Source organism: Prosopis cineraria, unplaced genomic scaffold (assembly GCF_029017545.1).
Source record: "Prosopis cineraria cultivar Desert tree isolate PC_DT_omini unplaced genomic scaffold, ASM2901754v1 PC4, whole genome shotgun sequence".
Lineage (NCBI taxonomy): Eukaryota > Viridiplantae > Streptophyta > Magnoliopsida > Fabales > Fabaceae > Prosopis > Prosopis cineraria.
In genome coordinates, this window is record NW_026555335.1 from 42,638,436 (window position 1) to 42,658,114 (window position 19,679).

Here is a 19,679-nt window from a genome sequence, read left to right on the forward strand (position 1 = left end):
CTTTTGAGCATAGAGAATTTTTGCTCATTGATTTAATTTGGGCCTACTCCCTTTATTTATATGTACAAGAGAAAAAAATTGTATCACATAATTTAAGAAAGTTAATTAATTATAATAATTATGTCTGAAAATAAAAAATTGGATTAAAATGCTCCATATTAATTAATATAAACATGTATTAATTATTTTTTGTTAATGTAAATTATGAGAGATAGTTTAGAAAATGTGTAATAAATGCTTATTGAAACAAGTGATTTTACTTATATAAAAAAAATAAAAAGTAATATTTTTTTATAAATAAAAATGAAAGGAGTATTTTATTTTACACGATTTTATCATGACTATACAATTGCATCTGGAAGAAGTGTGGGAGAGTCCCAACCTAAAACTTGAATTATTGTTAATGGTGTTGTAATATAATAGCATGCAAGCTCTGTTATAAATGGAAAGTCGTATGTTTTATCCTAATTGTAATCTTAGGCTGTTAATCCCTGCTCCTTATAATTTAAAAAAAAAACTTAAATTACTAATAATCTGTATTTCTTTATTATTTTTTATGTAATATCTGGTCAAACTTATACTATGCATCACTTTGAGGGCGAGTTTCATCACTCCATTGACACAACGCTTATCACTTTGAAGGTGAGTTTCATTAGTCCATCAATTTTCCTTAGCTGGGGATTGGCTATTGCCTTTAACGAAGGAAAGTTTCCATGATTTGATCCCAGAATGGTCCCCCGGGGGGTGGGTGAAGATCTTCTCCATGAAACTGAAACTTGCACAGAATGAGGGTTTAAAGAAAGTACAAGTAGAGTTGGGAGGACAAGAACTGATCGGTGTTTGCTTGGTCAAGAATTGGGAAGTTAGAATCTCACATGTCTTCCCTGAAATCAGATCCAGGCCATGAAATCCAGGATTGCATTTCTTTCCTCGTTCAACTTTTCTGTTGAATGTAACATAATCCTTTCTATCTTTGAGGATTTTAGTTCTCAGTTTTATCTTCCTTGGGCATTGATCCCTGTCTGCATTTTTTTTTTGGGGGGGGGGGGGGGAGGGGGCTATCAGCTGCATTAGTTAATAGTTACTATGTATTTAGCTAATAATTTCAGAAGCAGATAGCGGCCTGGAAGACCTGTCCTCAGTATTTCTGGCTTCCATATTTCATAAATAACGGAGGCAGAATAACAGCATGGCTTCTTTCAAATATATCTGTTCCGATCCATCCATGAACAAGAGCTCTTAAATCCTAATTAATAAAAGGAGGAAAATCCTTGATATTATTACTTATAAAGAAATAAATTTGTGACTGTCTCGCTGAAATTGATGCACGTGTCTTCTGCTCCCAACTTATACCTTCATATATGGGGAGACCAACGAAGCAATTTCATGCAGCAACTTCGATGCATTTTTGTCATCACTACCATCTGAAGAGGTCCATTCCTGAAAATTGTGAAGGCTACCTGTGAAGTCTGTGAAAAGACCATCGATTCCTATCGTGTTGATCCAGTAATCATACTCCGCATATGGGTCTTGATGGAAGTTGAAATGCAAAAACTGGTTCTCATTTCGGTAAGTATATGGATGCACCTGCAGTGTTGAAAATAGCAGTGCACATTATCATTTACCTCCAAGATCATTCATATGAAATAACAGTTACAAAATTGAAGGCTGACAATAGCAACGGTTTCGAAGAAATATGCAAGGCCCTCAAAACATAGCCACAAAACTTTACGAAGAAATGACTAAATCAGGAAAGTCAAAGTCAAATCCCAGTATTATATTTGCAATGATTTTTACCCCAAGTGCATTGAGATTCAGAACTCATTAGATCGAGTTAATTAACTACAAAGCCACAAAAAGAAAATCTAATAGCTGATAAACCTGCTAAGTGCCTACGAGGCAAGATACCACTGGATTTGGATTTGATAGTCATCATAGCGATCATTACAGTATGCTCATCACTAAGTTGAGATCTGAATAATAAGTATATTTTAAAAATGTTAGTAAGACGATTATTTTCATTTTAGACTCTGCATCTATTGAAATAAAAAAAAACCAAAAATATAAGGGAAAAAAAAAACAAGATGAAGCATGGACTGTCTAACATCCAATCCATGCTGAATATCGGTGTACTGCGGTGCCTTTGGGATCCGGTTCATCCAAAGAAAATATTAATAACCCAAACTTCTACCAAATGAAATAAAACGTCCAGGAAGGGGGGCAGAGATTCAGATGTGTATTAATACCTCCATTGAGCACCAACTATTCAAGCTACAAGAAGAATACCTGCAGGTTATGGGCATGTGCCCTGGCAACAAGATCAGCAGCCGTTTGCAAATAATTCCCTGCAGCAGGAACCACTGTATCCTTCCAAGGTCCAATTCCCACAACATATTGCTTTATATAGTCGAAGTATTCATCAGACGTGATCTCCCAATACGACTGCATATCATCAATATGGCACTATTTTATTTGGCTTTAAATAAATAAAAGATCTTCTAATAACAATATTCCCCAGCTGAAAATGGAGATATAAAAGTAAACACTACTGGGATAAAATCAAGGGAGCAAGAATGAATGTATAATGATGCAACAGGTGTAGAAAATTTTGCTCGAGTTTAATACTACATAAGAAAGGAACTACGTCAAGGAAATAACGTACCTGATTAGTGTCCTGCGTCGGTATAGTGAAATCATCGATTAATAAAATCTTGGGCAAGTCTGTCAGATTTGACACATATAAAAGCGAAGTTGGAGCAAAAGACTGAATGAATGCAGGTTGTTTCAACCAATCTTTTGACAAGTATGAACCCTTGTATCCATATTTCTTAAGGGTCTCCACAAATTTGTCTTCAAATCTTTTATTATCTGGCCATTTCACCTGTCAATTTTATCAACTTAATGAGCAGCCGGTAGAGGTTATCTAAAAGAAATTTTCAAAAGTTGAATGCCAAACTATTAATTGTAAGTTTTTCCACAAAGTTTTTCAATGACAAAAACAAACTAGTATTAATGCAGTTGATTAGACATAAGAGATAGCTTTTCATTGATCATACACAATGGCATCAATGCGAACCACTGATGCCAAGGGGGACAATATATTCTTCGATGAAAGCTAGATTAGCTCTTTGAACACAAATTCATTGGTCGCATACCGCGTTCAAAGAAATACTCACACGTTGATTGATAAATACTGGATTCTTTATCTCTGGATATATTCCGACAACTCTGGGTGCATCCAGTGCAATGGAAATGAACTCTTCAAAAGTAATGATTTGAAATTTTCCTTAAAGATATTCAAAGAAAGAAGATGTAGTTAGCTATTATTATACACGCCAAAATGCTCAAAGTTTCCTTATAAGTTAAATAGTTTGTCGTTAATGAATGTGAAACTACATCTTGAAAGTTATCGTAACAATGGTATTAGCAATACCATAAAATGAACCCTGATCGCAGAATAATTTATAATTTTTAAATGAAAAAGTCAACGCCAAAAATTAAGAAAAAATGAACCATAACTGAATGAGAAGCTTTGAGCGGTAAAAAGAAACTAACCGTTATATTGTTGATCCCGGAACTTTAATCTCTGATTCACCCTCAACGATTTCAATTCCTTTAACGTGAAATCAACTGCGCGCATATTTCATCAATATAGTTATTCGAGCAAAATTTAATTATTTCAAAGACAACCAAATTTTTGGATCTTGCACATGAACAAATACACTTAAAAAACATTGGAACTTGGGATATCATTCCTTGATTGAACATTTGAGAAATAAGCAGTACGGCAATCTCTTAATGAGAATATTTGCAGCAAAGCTGCGTGAAGAATGGCTATAATACCAGGAAAGAAGCCAGTGACGTTGACTCCCTGTACTTCATATGTCCTTTTACGGTCTGCAAACTCTTTGTGCTTTGCAACGTCAGTAGTATCATCAAGGGTAACATCATGGAAACATATAAGAACACCGTCTTTGGAAGCCAGGATATCAGTTTCAATGAAGTCGGCTCCTTCTTCAATAGCTCTCTGCAAGGAAACTCATTTTAGCTAGATATATTCATTAAACAAATGATACTCGTTTTGTTCCCTAAGAGATTGGTGCCACAAGAGTCAGTCACTACAAGGTCCAAACTTCATACAATTAGTCAATATGCTGAGACTAGAACTCCATGATTAAAACAAAGCATTAAGCTATATGGTGTACGATCAACAGTCACAGGCATAAAAAGATAACCACAAGTGATGGGACAATAAATCGGGGCAACTCAGGTAATCCTGAGAGCATGATTTTGGTTTCAAATCAGATGGGTAAACAATAAAATGAGGGATTTCGTCAATTCACCATATATGCAGGAGAAGTTTCTTCTGGAAGCTCTCCATTTGAACCTCGATGTGCAATGTTGTATGGGCGAAAAGTTTGCAGAGGCCGCCTATTTTTCTCAGTAACTTTACTGGGAAGCGGATAGAGAGGCCTTGCCGTGCACCCAACAACTAGAAGCAGATAAATAAAGAGTGCAAAACCTGAGCATAAAATTTCAACACCAAATTGAGATATTTATCAGATGAAATCTTAATCAAAAAAATATTTTTGAAGAAACATGAGAATATATATTTGATTTCCTTGCTCCCTGGCAGAGAGGCTGACATTCATATAAATGAGTCACGGAAACAAAGAAAGAAGGAAAAAAGGGAAGAGTCTTCTAGTTTATGCACTTGATTGAAAGAAGCTTGCCGCATCTGAATCTGATTCAGATTTCTAGTTTGATTTTTTTATAGGCCTGAATATTGTTTTTTCATATTTTAAAGACATTTTATACACTTGATTGATTATTGGAATAGTTTATATTATTTTGTTGTAGTTTTGTCGAAGTTTATGATTGAAGTAGATTTATATTTATCACTTTATCTATGGTTTGTTGTCTATAATCTATGTATTATGCATTTTATCTATAGTAGCGCCTTGCTTCACTCAGGCGTGCTCCTTTGTAGCGCCTTGCGCCTAAGGTGTTTTACCAACTTTGCGCCTTAAGTGCGCCTTTCGCCTTTAACAACACTGGGGAAGACAATTGTATTGATATTCCAGAAAATTAATGGGTAAACTCCCAAAAAAAACCATGATCAAATTAGAACAGCAGAATTTAGAAGCCGGAAATTTTCAGCACACCCGGCATGTACCACAAAAAAGGAATTTTCTTCTAACAACACATAGAGCAGCATAGATTCCACAGAAAATTCAACTTCTTTAAACATGAAGATCAAAGACGGAGTAAATTTCAACACAACCAGTTCAAGTCAAGGCCATGCATAAGTCATCGTGAATATTAATAATATAGAATCTAGACGAGTTGGGCTGAAAAGCTTAAAGTATGACAAGGTTTGAGATTCAAAGTTCTTAGATACAAAATCCCGGAAGGATTATCAATGCCAGTCCCAGCCGCAATAAAATTGGTCCTACTCTCTCCTCCCCCCATGAACGCAGCAGACATTAAGCATCAAACGAAAACACTGGCGAGAGTCTAAATCAGCAAGCCAAACAGTAGAGACATTGTTTTTTAAATCAAGAAAAAAGAAAAGTGAGTATTAAAAAACACAGAAGGAAAATTTTATTTGTTAAAAAGCTACAGTTTCAATTAATCGTTGGCTTTGAAAGGGTGCGACTTCGGCAGACGGAACCATCTAACATTGAGTCACCAACCGGTCATTTCCCAAAACATTAGTTTCTAATGATCGCATCACCGATAGAAAGGAAATTCCATTAAGAAATAAAGAGTAGTCCCAGACCATATATCCGAGAGAAACAAACACAGCAGAGAGAAATTCTCACATCATTTGACTTCTTGAGTTAACAAGCAGTCAAAAATCCCACAATTTCAGTTAGTTTCCAAGGATCTCTAAAAACTTGAAAGAAAAGGTGCATAGCGGGGAGAAACAAAGAGAGTAGAGAGAAATGAAAAAACTTTCAAGTAAACAGAAATCATGCCAGAAACATCCAAAGACAAGTGACTAGGCAATCGGTGACACCAATGGAAAAAAGAAAGCTCAACACTTGGCAGAATCCGATTCCCCATAATCTAAACTATAACTCCTCAAATTCGAACGGGACTTACTGGCTGAAGACGCCATGGGAGCTGCCCTCGCACTCAGCCCTTCCACTCCCTCAGGCTTTCGAAGGATCAAAACGTGGCGTGTGAGATCTCTGACTAGAGCAACACACTTTCGATTTAGATATGATATGATGTAAAGTTGTGAACACTTGAAAATAATAATAATAATTAATAGGACCGTCTAGTCGTGATGGTTCATGGAACCACCGTCATCTGGAAGAATATCCGCAACTAAAAAAAGATGAAAGAATTCAGCGTGACATGAGGTCATGAGGTCATGAGGAGGCAGATGATAATCTGAAAATACCTATGAGATTCAAAGAGGAGGCGCGCAATGTGAGGATTGGTCTGTTTGGGGAAGGAATCGAGGAGGTTGGTTGGCATTAACCTCACTCGTTACTATACGCAGAGTAGACCAGAGGGCAAGACTTTGAAGATTGAAGAATATTCTCCGGAATCTTTCGAGAGCGAGGCAGAATTCAATAGGATCAAACTGTAAATCTGTAATCACCCGCCAGAAAAATCGTTAACTAATTGTGTTCTAAGGTATCGCCTCTACAAATAGAAAGAATCCGAATGACAATAGATCTTAGGTGGCCTCAGATTTGGGAAAATTCTTGCATAGACTGCCGCACCACAGCATCAACTATTCTCTAGGCAATAAGAATGCAACCAATTTTAATCTTACATGTTTTTCCCCCCTAAAGAAGTGCCCTTGCCCATAATACATTTCGTGTCATATTCATGTCTATCCTCTGAATATTATATTTACAGTAAAATACACTTATATCTCCTCTATATTATTGACATTTAGATACTTCTCTGTTTTTAAACTTATATAATCCTTTCTTAAAATTAAAAGTTACATAGTACAAACATTTTTTAGCTTTAAGATTTTATTTTCATTTAGAGACAATCAAATAACATATTTAAAATTAAAATATCGCTATTTAACACATGGTGTTTGGAACTTAGGAGATATTATCACATTCTACAAAATCAAATTGTCATTTTTTTTTTATTTCAGATGGATTTATCTATCATTTTTCATTATTTGAATTTATAAACTTAAGTATTTTATAATCTTGAAAAAAATATGTTTAACAGTGGTAAAAATTAGACTGAATTTTAAAAACAACAGAGAAGTTTCTGCAACTTTAGTGAACTTGAAGGGAAGCAATCGTATTTTAATATAATATAAATTATTATTAGTTTGGATGATTGTTAAAAAAAATAATTGTTGAAAAAATCTAAACTATTTTATACAATTTGGTTGATTTGAAATCTCATTGTTTATTATTTTTATTTCATAATAAAAATAGATTCTTTTTTAGTTTATATTTTGATTTCTAACAAATCAATATCCCTAAAAATCATTTGCTTTCAGTATCCAATTGAACAATTCATTAATAATCAGTTTAAAATGAAATCCTAGAATATTATTGTCATTCACTGCTGTCGTCCTTACATTGTAGTGTACTACTCTATTAACTAATTTATTGCCAATGATGATTTTTTCCTGGAAGTTATATTATTCATCCTTTTAAAAAATGATATTGCCGTCTCCTTGAAATTATAAATCTGCCAGAACCCCCTTGCTTAGTTAAGTACAGGATTTGTTTGGTTGTTTTTTGATAGAAAAGGCATGCCGTGGCTTGGAAAAGTTAGCTTACAAACACTAAGTTCAGGATTTGTTGAACTTACTCTTTTCATTATATGGTAAAGAGGATTTTTTTTTAAAAAAAAAAAGGGCATCTAAACATACATAAATGAAGTAACAGTTTAATGCAGAAATTAGCAGACGGAAAAGAATGGAATTTCCTGCTAGTACAAAAGAAGCCAATATATTTTCTTCCTAAGCTAACACACACCACAGACCTGAGACGTGCTTCATGGGAATGCACCACCGACTCTTCCAAAGCTTCCATGGCAGACACAAATAGTGCAGATTTGGCTTTCGTCACGCCAGTAAAAATTGGGCAAATGACACTTAATGACCTATCCAGAACTCGTAGTATTAACACTTAAGGACTGTAAAATCATAAGAATATATAACCATTGAGGTGTTATTTATTTTGTTTGCAAAAACTCATTCTTGTATTCCTATCAGAACCATTCCAAGTAGTTGTCTCAGGGTGTGAGCAAGCAGGAATGCTCCAGCTTCACCCTTTTCTTAAGAGGCTTTGCTGACATGGTTTCAGTTTCAGACGGCCTTGCTTGCATTTCCTTCTAGGGAGATCTCAGGAATCTGGAACTAGCCCCTCCTTTGGCCAATCCTCTTGCACCTGTATACAAATGTATTTAGGTTCAAGTAAACAAGATCACATCACAAAATAACATCATAATGCCACTAAAGTTGAGGCCCTGATGGGGATGGATAAACTTGAGGCTTCAATTATTTGGACCTTAACATTCAAACCAAGTGTATCCTCTGTACTTCTAAAAGAGATGATCTGGTATGGGGAAAAAAAACAAGAAGAAGAGCGAGTTCCCTACACACACTACAACAGTAGTACCTAGAAACATTATTAACATCTGTTACGCGTAAAACCAACTTCAAAATACAATGGTATTTTTGTAAATAAATTTGTATAGGCTAATAATTTTCACATCAATTATGTGTGAAACATACTTATTAGAAGTTATACATGTAATTCTCACGTCGGTCCAGACAGAGCAAACTTAAAAATACATTATTTCTAAGAAGGAATTGACATATAAAATATATATAGTAACTATAGATCATTCAATTTGGATATAAAATTTATAGCGAAGCGAAATCTTCTATCCATACAGAACAGAGTCAAGGCTGACAATCACACAGACAGAAATATATCAAAGCACTACTGCCAAGTGTAAGATAATCTCTTCTAGTATAGTAAAGTTTTTACTTGTCCATTTACATATGACAACCTCAGCTATGCTTTTTGAGGCATACTCTTAGCATTCAATTTGCTACACTCTGGAAATTTTAGTTCTTTTTCATGTCATTATAGGTGATACAATGCAGAGAGGTATCTAGTTTTAAATATAAAACTAAATGCTAGCTTTCAGCCAAAATAACGACACGATCATGCAATGGAAAAGATCAATGAAAGATTTTGTTCAAAGACACTAATAAACGTCATCAATACTTGAGACGTGCAGTGACAAGAAAGAATTCAAATAACAGTTTTGTGAAAATAAATCATATAAAGTCGAACCAATTTACATTTCCAAGAGGACATCAAGATGGAAAGTCTGATGCGAGCCTGACATACAAGTGATGCATCGATTCTCTCTTACCTTTATGTAAATAATTTGAGAACAGATTTGAGGGTTAGGTTAATGAAGATTGGTTGTACAAAGAATAACAAAGGATGTCATACAAGGTCAAATGAATCGAATGATAGAGCATAATTCTTAAAGGAATAGCGTTATTTAAATGAACGTGTCATGGCATTGAAAAGAACTTCAGAACAGAAACAATACTTTTACTTCAGATTTACCACATGCATGAAAAATGGGTCAAAGTTTCGAAGGATATATGAGCATAATATCAAAACTCAATCCTGTATACATAAAATGGACAAGTTTAATTTCTTGATAGTATGGCTGTGCCACTTATCATAATTAAGTTTAATTTCTTGATAACTAGTGATTGATAACCATGAAAGCATTGGTTCTAAACAGACTTGTAATTTCCGTCTGGGTTTCAACTCTTTGAATGTCAACTGAATCAAACACTTGAGCACTCTAATGTCATATTCCACATGTTTTCTACATGCCATGTTCATGTCACTGATGATTGACTTCTGCTTGTTTTACGGTAGAGTTCTGAACCAAACACCATAAATGCTGTTTTCATGTTCCCCTTTTAAGTAAAATAAGAAATTCTATCTCAATACATGAGATATAACTCCCCATTTCATTCTCCTAATCAAGCATCACCCTGTCATGAATTGGCCAAATAGCACTTGTGGGGCCCAAGATGAACACGCGGCTTGGGAGGTGGTGCTTCTGTATGATGTTACTAGTAACTAAATGGGAAAGACGCCTGAACAACGTGAAGCCAGGGATATATATGAGGCGAGATTGTTTGTAACAGTGTGTGGAATTTGTGTTTGTGCTTCTCCTTTCTGTTGCTTCTTCCTCCCTGAGCCTCCCTTTTCTCTCTGTATCTTCTCTTCTTTCTGCATTTCCTTTTCCGAGACTTCGTTGTTTTCCATTGTGCACGACTCGTGACTGTCATTTTTGAGTTGAATAATACATTGAGTTTGGCTTATATCATTATTTTTTCTGTTGCCTTTTTCTGAGTACGTGACACACTCACAGATATCACGAGGATAAATTTCGAGCCGAACAGAAGGGCATAAACATTCACAAATCTTTCAAAACACAATTCATACTGAGATATTTCTTATTACCAAAAGTGATTTTAGTGAATCATAAACAAACTTACCCTTATGCCAAAAGTGAGTTTAGTTAAAAAAAAAAAAAACCAAACAAACAAACTTACTCCTGTGCTTCATATCCTGCAAAAGCTTCATGTCTTCCTTGATTTGAGCAAGAGCACGAATGAATGCAGGGTTCTTGGAAACAGAAGCAGCAGCTCCGGCAATCACTTCAGAAGGCGGCGGCTGAGACGCCGTCGGAGATGTCTCTTTCTTTATCTTTGCCGCTTCCACCTTATTGTGCTTCTGCAGCACTAATCTCCCCACGTTCACCAACTTGTTTACATTTTTCAATCTCTTCACATCTTTTGATCTTATCATCGTCTGCAAGTCCTGAAACTCTATCTTCTCAGACTTCAACGGCAGCGAGCTAGGCTTATAAAGAGAGGAAACAGAGGAACCCCCACTAGCTCCGTTTCCCACTAGACTCTCGCTTATGTCTACTCCGATTGACGACGACGACGACGACGACGAAGTAGTCAGAAACATTTCTGTGTGGGGCTTATCCAGATAAAGCTTGAGAGTAAGGTCTATCTCCTCGGTATTGGTGACCATTTTGGTAGAATTGAGACTATCGGCGTCCTTCCTCATGGCAAAATCTCTGCAAACGCCATGTTGAAAAGAAATAGTGTTTTGCATGAAAAGAACTATTTCTTAACAGCGGCTTTCGTGATTTATCTTCATCGTTGAAATTGAGACAAAGGTGGAACTTTTGGAGCCAAATGCCCTTGGATGTTAAGCACAATACTCATATGCCCCAAAGGGCCAAAAAAAATAAAAAACAAAAGCAAAAAGAAAGAAAGAAAGAAAGCTAGAATGAAAATTTACGGGGGAAGACAAGCTTACAACGTTCGGGCTACGGATCACGTGCACTAGGGAATCGTGCAGTGAGTGAAAATTGGAAAATTCTCACCGTAAACTCTCATGATTAATAAAAAATAGGTGTATGAAAAGATTTTTCATTTGCAAATATACAATTATAAAATAAAAATTGATAAAAAATATGACACTTTTAATAAATTTTTTAATCATTAATTTAAATAATAAATATTTTATTTAAATAATCTAATTTAATATTAATTTTTTATTTTTTATAAATTAATTATTCAAATATACTTTGAATAATTTATAATTAATATTAAATTTTTTTATAATTTTTATAAATTTTTATTTTAATAAATATAATATTAAAAATAAAGAGAATATTTCTAACACTTTTTAAAAAAATAATTACATGTTAAAATTTTAAATATGAATTAAAATTAAATTTGAACCGTTCAGAGTATATTTTAATAATTAATTTATAAATAGAAAATGAATACCAAAGTAAACCATTTAAATGAAATTTATATTGTTTAAATTAGTGATTAACATATTTATTAAAAATATTATATTTTTTTTAATTTTTAGTTTGAATAAAATGTATTTGTGTGTTTGAAAATGAAAAGTTTTTAATACGCCGATTTTTTATGAGTCATCGGATGAAAGTTTTACGGTGAGGATTTTTCACTTTTCACTCACTGTATGATTCCTTACTGCACACGATCCGTATCCCAACGTTCAGTGGGTGGGATAGGCGCTGGCAGCAAACGTTGAAAAATAATTAGAAAGTCAAAGAAACTCACTTCGGCTTCGGACTGAACTTCAGTGCTCATTCAAGTCTTAATTTGAATAATTTAAATTTAAGATATTATTATATATTTTTATTTTGTATTTATTAAAATAAAAATATACAAAAAATTATAAAAAAATTAATTAGTAATTTAATTTAAATGGTTTTTTCCTGCACAAATTTATTTTAGATGGTTGAAATTAAATTCTCAATATATAACAATTATAAATTCATAGCGAGGAGAGTAAGGAATATGGGTCCCATCATCTGCAGTTAAATTTAGCGCTGTACAAAAGTTCTCCAATCCTTTTTAACCCAGTGCAACCGAAGATAGTTCAATCCTATTTGGTCTGTTTAAACACTAATCTTTCAGGATCAAAAACACTGAAAAGACTATACTATTTTTTTGGATTGAACTGTACAAGAGGTTGAACATCTGGACCACTTGATTCGGTCCAGTCCTATTAATTTATTTATTATAATTATAATTAATTTATTTTTGACAAATGCTTTAAGTGTAATTGATGCTCAGGAGATTATTGTATGAAGATTTGTTGAGTTTTTTTTTAAATTGTTGTTGTAATGTAGTGTTGTCAAAGTTTGTTAAGTGTTTTTTTTATTAAAGTTATAAATTTAAATCATTTGGACTATAATAAAGATATTTTTTTTGCTATTGGAAATTATTATAGATTTATTATTACTATTATTATTATTATAAGTGTTTTTACTATTTTAATTGAGTTTATTAAGTTGAAATGAATTATTGTCTCTTATATAAAAAAAACTAATTGAGTATTGAACTAACAGGATCAGTCTTTTAATTTTATAAATTAAATTTAACCTCGTTAATTTTTAAATTATCACTGAATAAGAACGAATTATGAGTCGTTAATTTAGCTTCTTTTATAAAAAAAAATCGAATTTTAAATTAGGTTGAAATACAATTCTTTCACGTCTTTTGTGCAATCCTAATTAAACTTCTACCAGCGCGCTATCTCTGCCGGGCAAAGTGCGGTTAACTAAACTGTTAGGGGTATTAAAGTCAAAATGAGGAAGATTGCTTTTGGACTTTGGATCCTCGTCTGCTTCGTTGTTCATTGTCCGGTCAAATCCATCGAACTTCGATTTGATAAACCATTCACAGCGCCACACTAAAGCCTTTGTATTGGTCTTATACGGCTTTCCAATTCATTGAATGGAATGATGTTGAGGCTAAATGAAAGCTATCCGCAACGTAAAAAGTTCGAGCTTTTATCTGATTATTTTTTAAAAGCCGACTTTGCACAAATGATGAACATTGAAAAGATGACGTATAATTCACAATGTTTCATTTGCCATGACTCAGTGGAGGGCATTAATTATGCCCTCAAACAATATCCTTTCGGAGCAAATATATGGAAAAACAATTCTACCTCTTAATATGTTCGCTGATTTCCATAAGATATCGCATGGCTATTTGATATGCTTCCATCACCCCCAAGTTAAAATTTCTTGAAAAATTAGTGTTAGCATTTTAAGTTAAAAATTATGAGAAGTTCGTAACAACTGTATCTTCATCGAGAAAATTATTGATAATTTTTTCTTTTTGTGAATCATACTTATAAGTCTTTTTTTAATCTTTAAAGGTCTGATATAATTATTTTTTACTTTCATGAACATGTTGCATGTATAGTTTCATCTAATGAAACTCCTTTCCACTAAAAAAAAAAAAGGCCTTATTGGTAGAGAGAAATGAAATGGGATAATTGAAAAAAAATAAAAATAAAAACAAGATCATTAAAATATGAAAAGAAATAGGTAAATATGTATAAGAAAGAAGGATAATTTAATTTATAAAATTTAAATTAATAATTTATAAGGTTTTTAAAAAGTGTAATAATTCTTACATGGTAATTAACATTAAATTTTATCATATATTAGAAGAGTGTGATTTAATTTATTTTTATTTTTATTTTTATTTTTTTAATTTATTATGTTTTCATCCTTCACATCTAAGTCATCAAAATATCCAATATCCATCATTAAAATTAAATTAGATTTTGTACCTCATGAGCCCGGCATTAAACATCCGTTTAGTTGGCGAGCAACAAGGGAAAGGGAAAAAATTTTAGTGACTTTAATCAAAAAAATAGTGATAAATGAAGTTTTAAAATTTTAATAGAAAGAAACTGAAAAAAAAAAGAAAGAGCAAAAAATTCAATTAAACATTTTTAACATCATTTCTCCATTTTTAAACCAATACATAGAGATGATTTACTACAAAAGTAGGGAAAATAAAGCCTTTAGCCCTTATAATTTTGGTGAATTTGCAATTTAGTCTCACATGATCTAATCGCTATTATTTCAAAATTCTAAATAAACGATCCCATGTTTTAAGTACGTTCAGATAAACAATACATAAATGGTTTCATAACATTAAATAAAAAAAATAATCATTTAGTCCTTATAATTTTAACTAAGTTATAATTTAATCCGTAAATTTTGATTCATTATAATTCAATCCCCAAAGTTTTAATTTAATTGTAAATCAGTCCTTAAACTTTACTTTTTATAATTTATTTCCTAAAATTTTAACCTTTTAAATATTAATCTCTATATTTTAAAAAATAAAATTATAAAGATTAAAAATATTTTAAAATTTATTACTAATATTAAATTATTAAATCCTTTTAATCTTTATAAATATTATAAATATTAAAAGTTTAAAAAAATTTAAATCTTTATAATTTTATTTTTTAAAAATATAAAGATCAATATTTAAGGAGTTAAAATTTTAGAGACTAAACTGCAAGAGATAAAATTTAAAAATTAATCTATAATTGAATCAAAATTTCAAGAATTGAGTTATAATGAATTTGAGAGACTAACTTACAATTAAGTTAAAACTAGAAGGACAAAAGATTATTTTTTTTCATTAAATAAATTAAAACCTAGCAACAGTTAACAAAGAATATTGCATCTTTGAGTGAGAAAAAGCCCTACTTGATATCTATACTGCATTCAAAACAGAGAGACCATTTTTTAAAAATTTTATAACCATAGGGGATGCAAACCGCTGCTTTGTTTTTATGTCAGTGGGGATGTTTCCCACAATGTCTAAGCTGGTTGTATTTTTACTTTCTAGCTCATGCTAGCCTTTTCTGAATCCCAAAACAGAAAAATTATAACCATAGGAACTCAATTAACCGCAAAGCAAACCACACTCCACCGGGGGGAGGGGTTAACAGTGATTATACCGCTTGTAAATGGCAGGCAAATCATACAGAAAACCGCTTTACCCGTGGCCAATGAATAATGACTATCTTTTTTTTTCTTTTCTTTTTTTTTTTATGAGTTAAGGACCTCCTCCAAGAGAGGAGGCGGCTGCTTTTCTTCTCTCTCTCTTTTTTTTTCTTTTTAATGCAAGGCTACGGGAAATAATGATTAGAATTTTAGATATGCATCTGGATGGGCAAAAGAACAAAACCAATCATCCGGCAGGAATAGAAGCAAAAATGTTTTTTTCCCCATATCTGAAAATTTAAAGTAGAAGGAATAAGTGCATACATCCAATCTGGGCGTGTCTTTACATCTACTTGTTCGATGCCCAAAGGAAACTACAAACTCCTTTCTCACCAAACGACTAGAAATGATCCACGATGACTCATTATAAACGACTGAACGCCAAACTACAAACTACTGATGAAGCACTGAGTAGCAGCTCGCTTCAGGTCCTTCATTCTACCTTCAAATAGCCATTAGATCCCCATAATTCCGCATAAGGAGTATTGATCCTCCAAACAATCCAGCAGCACGCAGCAATTTCTGTAAGAGGAAAAAGAATTAACACATTCATTCTAAACTACGTGAAGCTCCTCGAATATATCATCAGGGAGAAAGGCTTTAAATGACACATCCAATATTTAATACCAATATATATTTAATACCAATAGACCCCCTTCAACGTCATCCATGCCCTAAGCCCCTAACTTGAAGTAACATACTGTTTCAATGACTCCCCATGAGGGTGCAAAAGAATAACAAATTACTCGGTGCCAGGAGATGTAAGAAGCATAAAATGCGTGTGGTGCCTTACACTTGAAACAAAAAGGCAAGTGCCATGGGCCAAGAACAAGGCGCCTTCACACCTGAGAACAAGTGGTGATGATTTATTGGACTAGAGCACCACCATACCCTTATGTTACGATCAGTTCCAGATAAGATTAGGGTTCAGTCAACAAGACATTTAGATTCCCGGACTAGCATACAGTACACGTTAAAACCAGGACATTCAAGTCTTTTATCAAATGACATAGATGGGAATCACCATTTTGATTTGCCCAATGCTCTGTCCACACAAGATGTTGACTGCATCTGAGCTCTCCTGCCAAGGCTGCCTAGACTTGTCTCTCTTTTTCTAAATAGGGAAAATTAGACTTGAGAATTCTTATTTGACGTTATATATTATACAAGTCCCTAAATTGCAAAGTTATTTAAAAAGACCAAAAGACATAAAATTTTGGATGTTATGACAATTCCTATGTTTTAAGTTGCTTCTGACGCTGGCAGTCAAGTATATAAACACAATTCTAACATTGGAATCTTGAATATGTCTGTTGTGACAGCCAAAATATTATTTGATCCTCTCAAACATTTTTAAAACTTGAGGTCCTCCAGAGTATATATCAACTTAGGATCCTCAAATGTAATCTTTCCATCTAAGAAAGGATGCAATTAAACCTGGGGAATAGAGGCATACAACCCCCCAAAAGACCCCCAGCATGTCTGCCAAATGCATAATGGAAACCATGCTCTGTACCCAACATGTCTCTCTAACCTACAAATTTCCACAATGAATGAAGCCTCCTAGCTCATAAGGAACAAGAGCCATTATGAAAGGGCTTGGTTTTTCTTCACTGCACATCGACAACAGTTTTTAACCATTTAAAAAATAAATGTCATATTAATTTGTACTTCTAAAAACTATAAAAATATCAAATGGCAATCCCTCTACCAAGTGGAGAGAAACCATTTAAATCATGGAAATTATCAACCATAACTCACTGTTAAGTGTTCAACAACTCTAGTAACTATGATTAAAGATTACGCATTTACTCAAGGATCATCTATACAAGTTCTTATTGCTTTCCTGCCTAACTCTTTGCACTTTAAGTGCTTCATCTCATAATTTTTGGAACTCTACATGTGCTGTTCTTTGGACCAGTCACGTCTTAAGCAAAACGAACCAATATCTGTTTTTCTAGTTTGCTGACCCACTGACTCAAACCACAGGCTTATGTCATTTACTCCAAAGTAGGTTTGAACTTCAAACAGAATAAAAATAAAACAACTACAGAAAATAATCCGATCCTATTAATCAGTAAGTTTTTTATCTCGTCATATCCTCTTCTTTTATTCCAGCAATGCACGAAAGTAAACTCATGGAGCCTATTCCTTAACCTTAGATGAGCAAGTTCTCGTGTTCAAACGATTGTGTTCTAACTTTTTGAATAACCAATTAACCACAAATAATGAGAAAATCTGTTGCAGGTTTCTAACCAAAATTGACCACAATCAAGAACCTTTTCCACAAAAGGTTGTCAGGCTCCATTACCATACAAATGGCAAATTACAGAGTCACTTAAAATATCGCAACAAGCCACTAATAGGTCAAAGTCTCAACACAAAAGGTAAAATGGAACACAAGCATATTAAGTGGTTAATTTATCCCAGGTATTTTTGTGAGACAATGATCACCACCACCTTAATAATGCATAAGGCAAGAGAGAAACGTCCTGAACAAGTATTAAGTCACTGTTAAAGTTTGATGGCTAGATCATTTCAGGGATAATGAAAGTTTTGATCATCAAGTTTGAGTCAATTATCAATTTGATCTCTGAATTTTAATCTTTATCAATCAAATCCCTAAAATTTTATAATCATGCACGGTTAGTAGTCCTTGTGGTTTGAAGACATATAATCCTTGACACATGCAACCTTTAACTCGAGGATGGTTTCTGAAAAAATTGCTGGTCTGATTAGAATAAAAAAGAACATCAAATTGTTCACAAAACTTTAGGGACTTGATTGATAGAGATCAAACTTCAAGGACCAAATTGATAGCCAAGACAAACTCGAAGAACCAAAAGTTCATCATCGCATCATTTCAAGTTGGCATGAACGAAACATATAGGAACAAATGAAACCATTCAAAACAACATCAAAATATGAGTATGCTAGCAAATTAGTCACTGGATTGTCAACCCACTAAGCTTTAGTCCTCAAAGTGTTGGAATAGCACAAGTTAGTTTTAAAAACATGTAACTTGTTGAAATGTACTCCTCCTAAAATATTCAACGACTCAAGCTAAATGGATTTTTAAATTTGGATACTAAATTGTTAGTGTACTCTTCCAATAAACTCAACAATGTAACAAAGAACTCATAATATTCATATGCGAAACTTGTAAGACTCTTACAATGAGAGGAAAGAGAACAATCAACCGATGCGTCACAATCAAAACATTATCAGAGTTTGATTAAAAACTGACACTCCTCCACAGATGCATTCAGTGGCTCGCGAACACAAAATCCAAAGCATACGTCATTAGTTGGTTATGAAGCTACCCTAATGCTTTGGAATGAAAAACGGACAATCCGTTTGTGGCGCATCGATCAAATGCAAAGGTAGCTAGATACTACCGAGAAACATTTCGAGTTTCGTATTAATACAAACCAAATGCTTGATACAGGCAAATTAAATAAACCCGGCCAAGAAGAAGTTTCCGTTCCCGTAGCCAACCGTAGCAGAAATCGAAATTTGAAGCCATTTCATAAATTATCTATCGTTATCATGCCGAAAAGCAGACGACCAGCCATGGCGATAAAAGAGTTATATCATTTCTATTAAATGGATCAGGAGGGGGAAAAGGAATTGAGGAACCGGCTTTAAAACGATTAAATAATGGATAAAGTGGAAAGATTACCATGTTGAAGGCCCACTTCTCTTCATCATAGATTTGGGAATTCAAGACATCTTTCAGGTATTGGATCGAAAACACAGAGTCCGCCATTGGTGGAAGAGGAAATGGCTAACGAGAAAGTGAGAGGATGGCTTGGGTTAGGGTTTTGGGTTTTAGTCTGGGTGTTGAAGTGATTTCAAGCCGCTTCATTTGACGGATAAACACGCAGTATACCAGCGCTCGTCTCTACCTAGGTCAAATATCAATATCATCAATATAAAATTATCAGTATAAAATTCTGACAAAAAAAAAATTATCAGTATAAAATATAAAATTCCAAAAAAATTTATTTAATACATTTTTATGAATTACTTATTATTCTTCTACGCCTTACGCTAAATGTTTTTAAATATTTAATTTTTTTTCTTTGAAAGAAAAAGATATGTATGTAATATAAATTAACGGGTATGGGGGGAAAATACTCATAAAATGATTAGCTAAGAACATCCAATAGCTTAAAGTGATAGAAATGACATAAATACACATAAAATTATATAAATAGATACAAAAGTGATCAAACCGTTAACTT

General features: G+C 33.3%; 3 protein-coding genes across 5 annotated transcripts; all 3 read right to left on the reverse strand.

The window, feature by feature from the left end:
* Nucleotides 1–1,091: 1,091 nt before the first annotated feature.
* Nucleotides 1,092–6,757, reverse strand: LOC129307838 (glycerophosphodiester phosphodiesterase GDPD6). 3 transcript variants are annotated; one of them, XR_008592489.1, is made up of 10 exons: nucleotides 6,413–6,757; nucleotides 6,109–6,197; nucleotides 4,344–4,522; nucleotides 3,844–4,027; nucleotides 3,556–3,630; nucleotides 3,177–3,286; nucleotides 2,663–2,881; nucleotides 2,287–2,442; nucleotides 1,882–1,973; nucleotides 1,452–1,587 (listed from the first exon to the last, which is right to left on the reverse strand). XR_008592489.1 is itself a non-coding variant. In XM_054948759.1 (9 exons), exons 1-9 carry the CDS (start codon nucleotides 6,487–6,489, stop codon nucleotides 1,348–1,350), a joined length of 1,329 nt encoding a protein of 442 aa, XP_054804734.1. In that variant the 5' UTR covers nucleotides 6,490–6,752; the 3' UTR covers nucleotides 1,092–1,347. The 3 variants fall into 3 exon arrangements, 2 of the variants coding, with proteins under 2 accessions (XP_054804734.1, XP_054804735.1); XM_054948759.1 differs by lacking the exon at nucleotides 1,882–1,973 and having other exon boundaries at nucleotides 1,092–1,587; nucleotides 6,413–6,752; XM_054948760.1 differs by lacking the exon at nucleotides 1,882–1,973 and having other exon boundaries at nucleotides 1,092–1,587; nucleotides 6,109–6,201; nucleotides 6,413–6,750.
* A 1,108-nt stretch (nucleotides 6,758–7,865) lies between these two features.
* LOC129309942 (uncharacterized) lies at nucleotides 7,866–11,275 on the reverse strand. Its single transcript, XM_054951726.1, has 2 exons — nucleotides 10,604–11,275; nucleotides 7,866–8,390 (listed from the first exon to the last, which is right to left on the reverse strand). Exons 1-2 carry the CDS (start codon nucleotides 11,175–11,177, stop codon nucleotides 8,335–8,337), a joined length of 630 nt encoding a protein of 209 aa, XP_054807701.1. The 5' UTR covers nucleotides 11,178–11,275; the 3' UTR covers nucleotides 7,866–8,334.
* A 4,358-nt stretch (nucleotides 11,276–15,633) lies between these two features.
* Nucleotides 15,634–19,326, reverse strand: LOC129307989 (mitochondrial import receptor subunit TOM5 homolog). Its single transcript, XM_054948943.1, has 2 exons — nucleotides 19,115–19,326; nucleotides 15,634–15,954 (listed from the first exon to the last, which is right to left on the reverse strand). The coding sequence occupies exons 1-2, from the start codon at nucleotides 19,199–19,201 to the stop codon at nucleotides 15,877–15,879; spliced, it is 165 nt and encodes a 54-aa protein (XP_054804918.1). The 5' UTR covers nucleotides 19,202–19,326; the 3' UTR covers nucleotides 15,634–15,876.
* Between the last annotated feature and the right edge of the window lie 353 nt (nucleotides 19,327–19,679).